Source organism: Danio rerio, chromosome 1 (genome assembly GCF_049306965.1).
Source record: "Danio rerio strain Tuebingen ecotype United States chromosome 1, GRCz12tu, whole genome shotgun sequence".
Lineage (NCBI taxonomy): Eukaryota > Metazoa > Chordata > Actinopteri > Cypriniformes > Danionidae > Danio > Danio rerio.
Window position 1 is genome coordinate 53,495,195 of NC_133176.1, and position 12,628 is coordinate 53,507,822.

Sequence of the window (12,628 nt, forward strand, 5' to 3'; positions counted from 1 at the left end):
GATCTTTGTGAAAGTTCAACAAAGACTGTTCTGACCTGCTCAACATTTTAGCTTACAGAAAGATTCCTGCGAGCAACTCTTGGATGTTTTATAAGGCTAAATGCACACTTTTTCCATTAATACATTTACTCTCCATGCACACTCATACTCAACAGTCAAAGTGGCATTAGGTCACTTAAGTGTAAGGAAGAACTCAAGGCAAGGTATCGGGTTCCATTTGTCATTGGGTCATAGCAGCCTAGAACAGGGGTGTCAAGCTCAGTTCTTGGAGGGCTGCAACCCTGAACAGGGCCACCCTGCTTGAACCCTTTCAGGCTCAAAATAAATTTTAGAAACAGGCAAAATGTATGCTTTTAACTGTTGCAAATCAGCAACGCCTGCCTTGAGAGGGTTAATACACTTACCAGGAGGTTTCAAACACGACTAAAGCACTCAATTGTTTGATCAGATGTGTTTAATTAGGATTGGAAGTAAACTGTGTAGTGTTGCGGGAACTGAGTTTGGCACCTGTGGCCTAGAAGATTCTAGCTAATCTGGGCAGGATAGAAACCCTACAGGAGCAGGACTGGACACTTGAGTTAAAATGCAAGATCTTCAGGATCTGGATTAGACACCTTTCATTGCTTGAACCAACCTGAAAGAGTTTTGAGCCTGATCCATGCTAAAGAGGCAAAACCATAACAATTTTATTGAAGCCATACAGTAACCTTGTGGGCTAAGAGCAATCCAAGTCCTTTTATGGCACAATTACCCTCTTCTACTCTGCCAAAATGTACTGCTTGTCCTCTTACTGTGCCATTTGAAGAAAGGAAAGGATTTCAGTAAATTTAATCTTGAAAATACCATGCAAGTTTCCACAATAGCTGTCAATGCCTATGTATACACTAAATCAAGTAGAACCCAATGGGAGATTTGTGTGGTGATCGTGTGTTTTGTTTACCTTTTAGGAGCTTAGGAGCTTGTTTATGTGATTGTTTTAGAACTTCCGATTCAGTGGCCTGAGGAAGAAATGACTAGAAATAATAAATGGCAGAAAATGGTCAAAGAACTTGCTTTACAAACAACTATGTGTTCATGATAATACATGAAAAATAGAATAATATAAGAAGAAAATGTCAGTTGCAACACTAAGCAGCTGTTTTTAACGTCTAAAAATCAATGGAAGTTAAAGAGACTGGAAATATCGGTCCAAAAAGATTCCAATGGCTGCACCGGCTTGTACATGAAGAATAGGGTCAATGTCTACACTTTGTCAGAGATTGGAATTAAGCAGGCTCCAAGTAGAGTTATACTCAACAGTCAAAGCAGAACTATTCCACAAACGTGTGCACTCAGATGAAGACTGCAAGTGTTTGGGGTGCCTTATAGGATTGGGTCATACCTGCCAGGAAGATTCTAGTAATCCCGAGGACCTTGAATTGTTTGGTTCAGTTGGGTTTAATTGGGATTAACTTAACTCTGCAGGACAGAGACCACCATGGAGTAGGACTGGACACTTGATGGGGGCGGTTATGGGATTAATGGTTAGAGAATCAAAACTCTGGCCATTTTAGACTAGGGGGAGTGAATGAAAAGCAAACTCTTCCACCTTTAATACCCATGACTAAGGTTATGGGATTAATGGTTAGAGAATCAAACTCTGGCCATTGTAGACTGGGGGAATGAATGCAATGCAAGCTCTTCAACCTTTAATACCCATGACCGAGGTGCCTTTGAGAAAGCAAACTCATGCCTAATTGCTCCCCGGGTGCTACAGTAAATGGCTGCCCGCTCCTCCAGCTGTGTGTTTGCAGCTCGCTGCTGTGTGTGTGAATTTAGATGAGCCAAAACTCACAGTACAGATACAGTGATCATACATAGTCACTTCTTACTTTTTCAGCTGAACTGCAGGATTAGACAACCATGCATTAAGCCCTACTCACACAGTGAGATTTCAGCAATGATTTGATCATCTGAGACCAATTTGGGAAATCATAAAAGATTCTTGGAATCCCAAGCTAAAGTCTGCGGCTGGTTTGCACATCTTCACCAAAATCCACTTAATAGCCGTTGCGATCAGATTATTTCCTCTGATTAAGGCCCCGTTTACACTAGTGCATTTTAGTTTTAAAACTGCGTTTTAGATCAAAAACTATCCGCGTCCACACTAGCGTTTCACCTAGCGTCTCTAAACATCTCTCCGTCCACACTACACCACCAAAAACGTATATCACATGACCATTTGCGCACTCTGGGCTTGCGCATTCTAATATAAACAGAAAGCATGCGTCTCGCTCGGCATTTGGTTATTGTTAGTCAAAAAACGCTGGTTGAACATTAAACGCGATGGCAAAGAAAGCAAGAGAGGTATTTTTGTGGACAGATGACGAGGTCCAGTTGTTACTAAACGTAACACATGAATAACTGCACAACGGTGCCTAAAACAGTAAATAGTGCAAACAACGCTCCCATTTCTGTGCCCATGTTGTTGTTTACAGAACTGTCTTTCGGTAGCGTTAAAGCCATGTGTTATAGTCATGTGATAGGGTTGATGAATAAGGGAAGGATACGTAATGACACAAAAGCCCCAATCAGGTAGCGAATCTCAGCAGTCCCGCCTCCGTTTTCAGATGTCTCAGTTTTTCCTCATCCACACTGAGATGGAGCAGCAGCGTTTTAGAATGAAAAACGAGAACTCGAGAACTCTGGCGTAGTGTGGACGGATGGTAAAACCGTAGGAAAACTTATGCATTTTAAAACGAAAATGCATTAGTGTAAACGGGGCCTAAGTCAGAAGCTTTCAAACACTTTCCTACAGTGTGACTTCAGCTGTGACGAGCATCAAACCAAGAACCAATTGCAGAGCAGAATCTGATGATGCAATCAGCATGACAACTTCAAACCACTAATGGCTAATCTGATTTCATTATTGAGGCACGCTTTGAGCAAAATTACCTCTACAGTTTGAGCCGGACTTTAGTCAGTCCAGACTAAAAAAGTTTTTAGAGCCTGATTTTAACCAAAGAAACAAAACCACAACACTTCTGTTAAAACCATATCCCTGCATGCGGATGCCTCAGTACTTGTAGTTGCACGTCAAGAGGCTTAAGCATCTTGTCCCAGATAGTATTGGTAATTTGGCAAGTTATTAAAAAGTAGGCACATTTTTAAATTTCAGGAGTTTGCCTGCATACCATTAAATAGAAATACCGGAACGTGCCATGTTTACTTTGCCAAGTACACTTTCATACAGGTAATGTGCCTTTACACATGCTTCTCTGTGAACTCTTTAAGACTGCAGAGCTTCCCACATTGCTTCATGATTCAAAAGCATTCTCACAAGCCTTTGCTGAGTTTGCACTAGGGTACACAACAGTCCATGTGGTCTTTTGTACCAAATTTGTGAATATCCGTGAAGGACCGCTGTGTGTAACATTTGGGACTGGCCTGTGAAGGACTTTGGATGTATCAATATATATATATATATATATTTCTGGGCTCAAAGTTCTATGTTGTTCCCTTCATGTTCTTAAGCTCTTTTAGGGCATCTCTTGAGATTGCCACAAGGCAAAACCGGTGGGCAGATTTTTCAGGAAAGCGAATTGCTTCCCAAAGCCTCCTATCCAGATGACAGCACCTAATGAAAACAGAAGACACACCTAGAGAGATTACATTACCAGTCGGCCCTGCCTCAGGACATAAATCTGTTACCCTGTGCTGTCTCCGATGGCTTACAATAGGCCTAATAAATAATGATGGCCCTGAAAATAACTGAGGATACAAGGCAAATAGACACCTAGGGTATAAGGGTATAATTATGCCTCTTTAATCAATTAGGGACAATAATGATCTTGTCAAAGCTGTTCAGTTCCACCATTAACACCTGCAGTGTGCAATGACCTTAGGGTGAAGTTGCTTCACTGAAGTTCTTATTAGTTTTGGGGATGTTTTTTTTTTTGTGCTGTCACAAGCAAAGGCTTGAGGGATAATTGAAATCAATAGACTAATCACAGACTTGACCTCCTTCCAGCTTTTGTCCTGCCATATATTTGATGTACGCATTCTTGCACTTGTCTCCAATCGTCCATTAAGTCATTCGGTTATAGGTAAAAGAATTGATAGGGCAACTTGTCCTGAACATTTATGTTCAATTAGGAACAGGTTATGAAGTGTAATACAGTGTAATAATATAGCTTTAATTCATTTAGTACATTAGAACATGTCATGGTTAATGGCTATCATACATTTTTACCATGATTTACAGAGGATGCCCACTAAAGTATCATTAAGTCTAATGGGAGATATATTTGTGCATATTATACTTTGCCGGTCAACGTTTCTGATGATGTGAGTTTGTTTTATACATATGCATGCTTTGGTAAACAAAATGTATGTATTTAGTTCAATTGTATTTAATTTTTTAATGAAATGTTATTGTTTTGAGGGATATTGAGTGTATTCTGACCTCCAGTAATTACCGTAATATATCTAACAATCATGTCTGGTGGAATTACTATAGTCAATATAATTTTCTTTCCCCCATTCTAGTACCACGAAATCATGGGAAGAACAATGTTCTTGGTATCGATTTAGACATTGAACTGGGCAACACCGAAGAGGAGCTGAAGGATGACCCAGGTAAGACAAAGCTGCTTTTATTTCTGCTGAAATCGCGGACGGATTTTCGCTATTCAGTGAACAGTGCAGTTCGTAGATACATAGACAAAGCACTTGGGAACACAATAGCGAGACTATACATGTGTACGGTTCCCTGTTATTTACCTCACAGGCATTTTGTAGTTATAAATCTTGACTTATGATATTGCAGCAGATGAATTGGATCAGCGGTGTGAGGTTTAACAGCTTTCACAAAGATCCCCACGCTTCACTGATCCCTGTGGGAAATTCGGGAATAGCACTGTTCTGAGTTACTTTTCATTTAGCAGTTTCACTTACACACTGCTGCAAGGGCAGTTCCTCTGTTTAGTGTGTTACTCCAGGGCATGATGATAATGGAAGATCTCAGTTAATGGGCATTGTGAATTGAACCTGCGGTTCTGGGAATACCAGCCCAGAGCCTTAACCAATATTTTGATTGTTTGCACACAGAGTGTGAAATTAACACTCGCCACCAGCCATATTGCATTGCTATTGGTTAGTGTCAAGGACTGATCTCAGTAAACAAATGCCATAAATAATCTTTACAGAGCTCTGGTATCACATATAACATAAAATTGTGCTATTGCAGAGTCTGGCTATCTGAGCTGCTCATTTGATCACGGTTTGTGTGGATGGATCCAGCGCAGAGAGGGAGACCTTCATTGGGAGACATCGGAAGATCCTTCGGGTTGGTATTATGTGATTTTTCATTGGAATGTCATTGGGTCAATGACGAATGAGGTTGTCTCAGATTATAAAATGAAAAATGAATTAAAACTCGACACAGGTGCCATGTTCATAAAAATACAGATTTTGTATTCATGCTTTGCACTCAAGATTTTTCCATGACTCCATAAAGGTCAAGTGCTGTAATCATTACCAAGTACTAAAATGTGAAATACATTTTAATCGTTGAATTAAAAAATATGTATATATTTTTTATTGCGTATATATGTGTGTGTGTGTGTGTGTGTGTGTGTATATATACACACACACACACACACACACACCCACACACACACACACACACACACACACATATATATATATATATATATATATATATATATATATATATATATATATATACACACATATACATGTACATGTTTGCAATTTGCAATTTACTATATATATATATATATATATATATATACATACATACATATATATATATATATATATATATATATATATATATATATATATATATATATATATATATATATAGTAAATTGCAAATATTAAATTATGTGCTTAAATTATGCACAAAAAAAGGGTACCTCAAAATTTAAAAAATATATATTTAAAGTATATCTCAAGTTAGAATATTCCTAATTTTTCAATTCTGATGTCAACGGCAGGTGGGAGGTACCTAACCATCTCTGAGGGCGGGGAGAAGCGTGGTGGGCGTGGTGCTCAGCTGATCCTCCCCCTGAAAACCCCCTGGAACGAGGGGAACCTGTGCTTGGCCTTCAGACACAACATGGCAGGTCACCATGTGGGAATGCTGCAGGTGTTCGTACAGAAAGGTCGGCAGCACAGTCCCGCTGTCTGGGGACGAACAGGAGGAAACGGCTGGAGGTCCACACAGATCACCCTTTGGGGCAATGGGCTAGAAAGTGTAAGTATAAACTTTGTATATAATAAATGTAGACTAAAAGTCAGTGCAGCTACCATCAGCAAAAGCCTTTTATTTGCACTGCTCCCTGCTGGATTCAAACCAGCATCTCTAGCATGGCCCTGGGTTCATTAACAAGCTAAAAACACCAGTTGGTAGTGTGCCACTAGTGAGAGAAACCTCTGCCCATACTTGCTAGCATCTATTACACTCACTCCACTAAGCCTTAGTCCCATTCTGGGTCACAATACAAACCTAACCATTCTTGTGTGGCTAGTCTAACATTCAGAACAGTGTGATTGTTGTTTCTAGTGTACCTCTTGAGGCCAGGAGAGAGAAGTTACATGAGTAGCTCTTACTAGCTAGCCTAATAAGCCTAATACCCACCTCACTTCCACCTGGGTCATGGCAACAATGTAACTTTTTAGTTTTACCCATCCTCTTCCGAGTTAGATTCAAATATGCATATCTGTCAGGGGAAGCATCTGCAGTAACAAGAAGGTAAAGACTACAACCTCCAGCATCAGTTGCTAGAGTGCCTTTTGAGCCCAGGGTGGTGAGGTTTGCTCACCTAGTTCCTACTACCTGGTTTGGTAATTATATCTAAACCTAAACCTCTGGAACCTCACTTCCATCCAGGTCAATGTAACCCCTTCTCGTCCTAGCCATGATCTTAGCGTAATTGGATCCGGTATGTCCACTATGGGGGATGAGTAACCTAATAAGGACGCAAGAGACAGTAACAAACCTTTCAAAGCCAGGGATGTGGAGTTTACACACAAAGCTCCTATAAGCTAGCCTCCACCACACTTACCACCTTAACCTCCCTCCCATTTGAGTCACAGCATCAACATAAGGTTCCAATCCTACTTGTCCAAATTTGATCATCATTTGAACCAGACTTTCTAGTGTGGGGCAGCCGTGGCCTAATGGTAGGAGATTTGGGTTCAGAATCTAAGGGTCACAGTTTTGAGTCCTGGTATCAGCAGGGATCAGATCCAGTAAGTCCACTATTGGGGGATAAGTGACCTAAAAAGGATGGATTAGACAGTAACACACCTTTCAAAGCCAGGGATGTGGAGTTTACACACAAAGCTTCTACAAGCTAGCCTTTAACACACGTACCACCTTAAACCTCCCTCCCATTTTGGTCACAGCACTAACGTAACCTTTCCAATCCTACTTGTCCAAATTTGAGCGTCATTTAAACCAGTGTTTCAAGTCAGTGGCAGCAGTGGCCTAATGGTAAGAGATATGGATTGGGATCCAAAGGTTGCAGGTTTGAGTCCTGGTATCAGCAGGGATGGGATCCAGTATGTCCACTATGGGGGACCAATGACCTAATAAGGATACAGCAAACAGTAACACCTTTTAAAGCCAAGTTTTCCAATCCTACTTGTCCAAATTTTGAGCGTCATTTGAACCAGCATCTCTTGTGTTGGGCAGCCATGGCCTAATGGTAAGAGAATTGGATTTGGGATCCAAAGTTGCAGGTTTGAGTCCTGGTATAAGCAGAGATTGGATCCAGTATGTCCACTATGGGGGATAAGTGACCTAATAAGGATGCAATAATCAGTAGCACACCTTTTAAAGGCAAATTTTCCAATCCTACTTGTCCAAAATTTGAGCCTCATTTGAACCAGCGTCTCGTGTGTGGGGTAAAAGACGCTTGGTAAGAGATTAGGAATTAGGATCCAAAGGTTGCAGGTTTGAGTCCTGGTATCAGCAGGGATTGCTGGTGAGGTGAATATCCACCTCAATACCACGACTGAGGGGATACCCTTGAGCAAAGCACAGCAACTCCTAACTGAACAATGTGTTTAGGGGTTTAAGTCACTTTGGATAAAAGTGTCTGCTAAATGCATGAATGTAAATACAAGGTCAGGCACGCTGACAAGAACACCAAAGTGTGACCTGATTTTCTTGAAAGTAAAGAACAGAAGTACTCTATTTTGCGGATGTCTGGAGTCACTGAGAGTGTGGTTATTATTCGATTTTTTTGTCATTGCAGGTGATCGTGAAGGGCGAGCGGCGGAGAGGCCGCAAGGGCGAAATTGCTCTGGATGACATGAGTCTCAAACGAGGTTCCTGTCAGGAAGAGCACAATCTGAGGAGACTTTAACAACGGTAACAGCATCAATAGAGACTTTTATTGCCAGCTTTACTCACAGGATTCGAGAAAGATGGACACCTTATGGAAAGGGACGTGGCCTTCTGTCAGTCCCGATATGGTAATGGTGCACTTTCTCAGCGGCTGCAAGTGCATGTCCCAGCTCAACAGAGTGCGGTAGGATGACGTATTTTTGTAGAACAAACAGGGAAAGTATTTTAGTACTTCAGATTGTATCGTCTCTAAGTCAGTATTGTAGTTTTTTCAATGGGTTGAAGTTGATCAGTATTTTTCATAAGGAATTGGTTGCTAAAACTAATTATGTAACTAAACAAGTTTGATCATTTACTTAATAGGTGCTTTCATAGCTGTATTGTTTATGACTGGGCTTTTGCAAACTGTCATAACGTTAAGGATGTTTACACAATTCTCAGCTAAAAAAGGGTTTAAAAATTTTTTAAAGGGTGCCACGCCATCTACTGGCCTGGCATACACAATAGTGTTTTTAATCGTTTTTGCAAATCTATGTGAACAGAGAGCATTTTCATCTTTATACAACAGTAACGTTTCCAGATTTTGTCTCCATTATATCATTTTGTTTGGTAAACGTACCTTACGATTTTTAGGAAGCTTTGTGATGGTGAGCTTTACTGGGGGAAGTGAAGCAGTCGGTCAAGTTTACATTATTTTGAAAGTTAATTTTCACTTTGATGGACTTAACAAACTTTATTAATGTAACCATTTTGAAGAAAAGAGCATGTTTGCCTGTAGCTTTTAGCGCAAGAGCGCCACCATCTTGGATTAGTGCTGTGTCTGACATCACAGGGTTGGTTCCGTTCCCTAAGCTTAACAGATACAGTGGAAGTTGGCTGACTTCGAAGGACACTGCCTGACTGGGTTTTTTTCAGCGGTGGTTTCAGCAAGGTCCGGTACTGATGTAAAGGGGGCAGTTACTTTCACTATCACTACTACAGCTGCTCACCTTTTCTCGTGTTTAAAACAAACTAAGATCGATATGTTTTTTCACACAGCAGTTTCTTATGTTCTTCATACATTTCAAGAGATCTAGTTGATTGACTTGTAAAGGGACGCCAATCCCAATTCTATCCCTTAGCCTTTCCCCTTACCCCTCTTTTGCAGCGAATTTTTACAACAAACAAGCACATGATTTAATAATTCATTACTACATTCGTGTGTTTAAAAAAATGCTTAAATAAAAATCTATAATCCTTAATAATGACTTCTGTACAGCAGTCCCACAACATTTTAACACTGGAATACCCTGTCAGAAAAGTGTAGTTGAGAATGAGCTTTTTACAGTGTCTGCTATAATGTTAATGTTGTTGTTTATTGTTATTGTGTATTTACATTTATGAAAATGGCAATGGTATAAATGCACAGTACAGTTTACTCTGATTGCCACATTAGATTTATATGATAACATGATATTGTTGCCTTAGGTAAATTGCTTAAGATAAATACCAAAAAAAATAACACAACTAAAATAACTACAGCAGTCACCATTGTCTGATCTCATATGAAGAGATCGCGATGACATCTGATGGCGTGTGCAGGTGCTTCAGTGCTGTCCAAATTCTGAGGGGTAAATTTTGAAGCCCTTCCCCTCGTTTTTTAAGAGCCAAGGGGAAGGGGAAGGGGTAGGGATACAAAAATAGAATTGGGATTGGGCCTTAGTAAAGAGCGATGTCATGTCTTATATTAATCGTTAAATTAGTCTGAATATAAATTTCCTTGTCAGGCAGCACTGGAGCACTATGAGAGAATGGACCACAGGGCATCAAATAAAAGGATTTTTTTAAAAATAAATAGAAAACATATATTTTTTTGTAGATATTAGACAATTTTTAAGCTTGTATTTGCACCAGCTCTGCAGTGCACGTCCAAAACTTTACGCTCTGGTTAAATTAGGCTTTCCAGTCCATTACTTTCACTGTATCTGTTCAGCTCAGGGAACAGAACCAACACAATAACGTCAGACACTGCGATATTCCTAGATGGCAGCTCCCTTGTGCTAAAAACTATAGGCATTTTCTTTAAATTGATTACATAACCCGAGCTTGTATAAGATATTTTCATTGAAGTGCAAACAAATTTACTAAATCAAAATAACAATAATTCCTTACATTTACATAGCACTTTTCTAGACACTCAAAGGGCTTTACACATTAGGGGAACCTCCTCATCCACCACCAGTGTGCAGCATCCACCTAGATGATGCGGCGGCAGCCATATTGCACCAGACCACACACTAGCTGATTGGTGGAGAGGAGACAGAGTGATGAAACCAATTATGATATGGGGATGGTTAGAAGGCCATGATGGACAGAGGCCAGTGTCGAATCGAAGCATTTTTAACGACCACAGAAAGTCAGGAGGTCGGTTTAACATCTCATCCAAAAGACAACACTCACTGAGCAGTATAGAATCCCCTTCACTATACTGGGGCATTAGGCCCACACAGATCGCAGGTTGAGCACCCCCTGCTGGTCTCACTAACACCAGTTAGTGGAGCAACAACCTAGCTTTCCCATGTGGTCTCCCATCCAGGTACTGACCAGGCGCAGCCCTGCTTAGAGAGAGCTAGCTGCCAGCTGTAAATAATGTAAACTTGATTGACTGTTTCACTTCTAATTTATCACGCAAGTGTGGTGAAGTTTGTATTTATGTTCAGTTTTTACTTTTGGCAATTGTATTTAGGGTTCAAATGATAAAAAAAATTACTGTTTATTTATCATGATAAAAAAAAAACATGTAAGAATCATAAACTTCTGCTTTTCGAACTGGAAAGCCACTGGCTAGTAAATGGAGATATGCTCCATTTTGGCCTACAAAAATGCGTCATCATTGCTGCACTCTTGAAATGAGATGATTTGGAAATACGCTTTTGTACAGTTTAATTTTGTAGATGTAAAATTTGTCTCCCACTTCAAATATTTGCCAAGCAGATGTCAACATGTCACTGTAAACACAAGTTTGTTCATTTGACACTTGAATCATGATCCTTTTTAAATTGAGCCCATGTGCTTTGTTAGCCCAGCTAACATGCGTGACAAACCTTTTTTGTGTGTGTGCGTGTATTATTGTAAATGTATTCATACATGTGTATATATATATATAAATATATTTCAAATAAGCTTTGTAGGTGCATATATATGTGAATTGTTCATTGTATAAGTGATGCAGGACAATGTTTACATCACACAATCCAGTTTTGAGTATTTTATTGACGTTTATTGTTAAGTACGAACCAGTTCTGATTATTGCTTATTAATGGCTGTATCAGCCATTCTGTATGATCGTCACAACCATGGTTACCCTTTAAGACGGTGTGTTGAATATGAAAGCTCTTGGTTTAATATTCAAATGAAGCAACGACCTCCAGACATTAAAAGGTGTGAACAAAAAAAATGTCTTGTTTTTTTTTCTGCTGACAGTTCCTAGCAGCTCTTTTTGTTATGATTGACAATAGTGTCTTTCTTACTGCTACACACTTGGCTTTACAACTTAGCAAGCGGGGGAAATAATTCATTAATAGACTATACCATCATTGAATTTTAAAGACAGGAAAGTCAATATCAATTTGTAAATCATTAAAATACTGCAATTAAATGACCCAAACAAATGGTCTTTTATTAAGGTCTGCACATCGATTAACATTTTGTGAGGGAATATTTTTATTTTAATGTATACAAATAACATTATTAAAAATCAGGTGTTCATCAGCCTGTTCTTTTGATATATATATATATCTCAAAAGTGTGTGTGTGTGTGTGTGTGTGTGTGTGTGTGTATATATATATATATATATATATACACACACACACACACACACACACACACACACTCACCGGCCACTTTGTTAAGTACACCTTACTAGACCCCTTTTACCTTCAGAACTGCCTTAATCCTTAGTGGCATAGATTCAACAAGCTACTGGAAATATTCCTTAGAGATTTTCCTCAGTATTGACATGATAGCATCACACAGTTGCTGCAGATTTGTCGGCTGCACATCTATGATGTGAATCTCCTGTTCCACCACATCCCAAAGGTGCTCTATTGGATTGACTGTGGAGGCCATTTGAGTCCAGTAACATTGTCATGTTTTAGGGTGTACTCACACTATGTACAGTTGCCTTGAACCGGGCCGAAGCATGCTTGTCCCACCCTCCTGTGTCCCCGATGGCCCGCACTCACATTGCATCCGCGCCTGAGCACGCTTACTCATCAATGATGCCC

At 39.8% G+C, this 12,628-nt stretch overlaps 1 protein-coding gene across 4 annotated transcripts in view; it reads left to right on the plus strand.

The window, feature by feature from the left end:
* Positions 1–11,798, plus strand: part of npnta (nephronectin a) — a 106,437-nt gene extending 94,639 nt beyond the window's left edge. For 3 of the 4 annotated variants that reach the window (XM_009294216.4, XM_005160098.5, XM_009294219.4), the window contains 4 exons: positions 4,528–4,617; positions 5,228–5,326; positions 6,003–6,262; positions 8,271–11,798. In XM_009294216.4, the coding sequence (XP_009292491.1) occupies positions 4,528–4,617; positions 5,228–5,326; positions 6,003–6,262; positions 8,271–8,381 (560 nt within the window). In that variant the 3' untranslated portion in view covers positions 8,382–11,798. The remainder of the gene's footprint in view (positions 1–4,527; positions 4,618–5,227; positions 5,327–6,002; positions 6,263–8,270) is intronic. The other variant, NM_001145580.1, reaches the window with a different exon arrangement.
* Positions 11,799–12,628: the final 830 nt, after the last annotated feature.